Source organism: Penaeus japonicus, unplaced genomic scaffold (assembly GCF_977035675.1).
Source record: "Penaeus japonicus unplaced genomic scaffold, GWHDUDI00000001_assembly GWHDUDI00000030, whole genome shotgun sequence".
Lineage (NCBI taxonomy): Eukaryota > Metazoa > Arthropoda > Malacostraca > Decapoda > Penaeidae > Penaeus > Penaeus japonicus.
This window is the reverse complement of record NW_028234432.1, coordinates 16,575,893-16,578,392: the sequence shown is the minus strand read 5'-3', so window position 1 is coordinate 16,578,392 and position 2,500 is coordinate 16,575,893. Positions and strand designations below refer to the sequence as shown.

Below are 2,500 nucleotides of genomic sequence, written 5' to 3'. Positions count from 1 at the left end.
TAAAATATAATGCTATTCTATTTTGCTTATCTAACGATAGAAATCTAATATTGCCACAAGGATTTCTTTCACACACACACACACACACACACACACACACACACACACACACACACACACACACACACACACACACACACACACACACACACACACACACACACACACACACACACACACACACACACACACACACACATACACACATATACACACATACACAAAAAAAAAGGCAACAAAATTATCGTGTCATAACTAGTATTATGCATTAATTTATCTTGATATTCTGTCTCTGGAAGACCAAAGGCTACGTCTAACTCTCCTGACAAACTCGTTTCTCCCAAATACAATGCACAAGTATTAAACAAATCTAAAGTCCTGCCTGGTCAGTATCCTTCGGCCGCGATCTTCGGAAGAACACCCCACAAGCCACGCCTGCCAGAGTGGCTGAAGAGAGCAAGCAGCGAAGCCAGCCAGTGAAATGACGTCACTGCATGGAGGAGGCAAGCGGCCGAAAGTCACTCGTCCGCCCACTTACCCGAGGCCCATGATGATGGTGCGCGGCCTCACGCTCGAGTACCTATACAGCGAGGAGGGTCGGGGGCGCAACTGGCCCCGCAGCTCGACCTGCGGCGGCGCCTCCTCCTCGTCGTCTTCGTCGTTGGTGTCTTCCTCGCTCCCGTCTTCGCTAAGTGTCTCTTCGGAGTTCGCTATTTCTGCCTCTTCTGAACTCTCCCTCTCTGCCTCTTCCACTTCCAACTCCTCTTTTGGCTTCTCTTTAGGTTCCTTTTTCGCTTGTCCAGTCTCTTGCTCTTCCTCTATGCATCCAATTGTCTCCTGTTCTTGCTCCACATATCCGTCGCTGTTCATTTCCTTTCGTGTGCATTCATTTATTTCTGCTTCCTTGCTTTCTCCTTGCTGCGACTTCTCGTCCACCCATTTTCGCATTTCCTCCTCTTTCATGCATACCCCCTTTTCCCTTTCGAGCAAGACTATGTGTTTTCTTGTACTTTCTTCTTCCTGGCAAATACTTCCTGTCCTTACCCTAAATCCTCCGTTGTCACTAGAGATAGCGTCCTTGCAGCTATGTCTCCTCGTTCTTTCCTCTTCGAGATATTTATGTTCTAATAATCTCTCTCTCATGAGCCGCTCTATCTCCGATACCCTCTTTCTCACCCATCCACCCTCGCGGCTCATCGTAACCTCTCCTTCTTCTTTATCCTCCTTCCTCTCTGACCCTCCTCCTCCTCTCGCTTCCGCCTCAAACACGTCCTCACACGCCGCCCCCTCCCCCTCCCCCACGCCCTCGTGATAGAAGACCGGGGCGTCGGGAAGGCTCTTGCTTTTCTTGAGCACGAGGCGGTTGAGGAGTCGCCCCGCATTGCCCAGCAACCCCATCCCGCCGCCCACGCTGAACTTCCTCACCAGATGTCGCACGCGCGAGCTCCAGGAGGCGGAGGGCGCGGCTGGAGGAGCAGCGGGAGAGGAGCAGGAAGGGGTGACATAAACGGTGGGGAGGTACAAGGGGAAAGTGGCGGTCACTGGGCTGGGGTGGGACACGGGGGAGGTCTCACTGCATGTGGTGGGGAGAGACAAGGAAGGGGGCAAGTCCTGTGAGGGAGAGCACATGTTTTCAGGGATGTCGCTGAGGGACGAGAAGATGTTTCTCATGGCAGCCACGCCCGTCATGAAGCTCAAGGTCACATCGCTGAACATCGTTTCCTCCATGGCCGCTACGATGCTGTCCTGACCAGCGACGGCTTGTGAGCTTCCTTCCTCCCTCTCCTCCGTCCCTTCCCTCTTCAGCTCGGCCTTTTTGCCTCCTACCGGTTGCTCATTCCTCCCCGTTTCTTCTCCTACCTGCTCCTTGCTGCTTTCACACATTTCGCCACTTTGTGCTTCACCTGTCACGCAGTTTAATCCAGTTCTGTCGTCTGCGTCGACCTCTCCGCGTTCATTTTCTTCGACGCTGCTCTCCCTGTCCTGGACTGTGCCTTCTTCCTCGTCCGCAAACCCAACCGTTCCATCGTGGCGCTCGGCTCCCTCCTCTTTGCTTAAGGCACTCGAGTTCTCCAGTTTTCCCTCCTTTTCTAAACCTTCTTTTTCTTCCCCTTCAGTCATCTTTGCTTTACCGTGTATTTTTGTTATTACCATGGAGACGATTCCCTTGAGTAGCGCGTTCTCCGTCACTTGCGCATTTGCCAGAGATGAAAACTCAAATCACAACTTATCACTGGCTTCTGAAGACAGAGTTGGGTTAAAAACAATGTCCGTTCCAATACCATTGGCTAACCTGCTTCTTCCATTTTCCATAAAACAGACACATCAAAATTAATATACACAATTGCCCAGTCATAGAAGAAATAACTAAAACAACTAACGGATACGTACAAAAGCAAAACTGGTGTGGGTCATTGTCCAACATGATCAAATAAACACTCAAATGTCATAATGTCACACAAACAAGTGGGCTTTGATAAAATAAAGGGAGAGAGAGGAA

At 50.6% G+C, this 2,500-nt stretch overlaps 1 protein-coding gene across 4 annotated transcripts in view; it reads right to left on the bottom strand.

The window, feature by feature from the left end:
• LOC122263853 (uncharacterized) overlaps positions 1-2,500 on the bottom strand; it is a 191,968-nt gene that overhangs the window by 18,530 nt on the left and 170,938 nt on the right. Inside the window, exon 1 of one of the 4 annotated variants that reach the window (XM_043032495.2) lies at positions 539-2,500. This exon is cut by the window's right edge and continues 794 nt beyond it. The exons of the other annotated variants lie outside the window; for them this stretch is intronic. Coding sequence (XP_042888429.2) covers positions 539-2,154 — 1,616 coding nt within the window. The 5' untranslated portion in view covers positions 2,155-2,500. The remainder of the gene's footprint in view (positions 1-538) is intronic. 4 annotated transcript variants of the gene reach the window in all.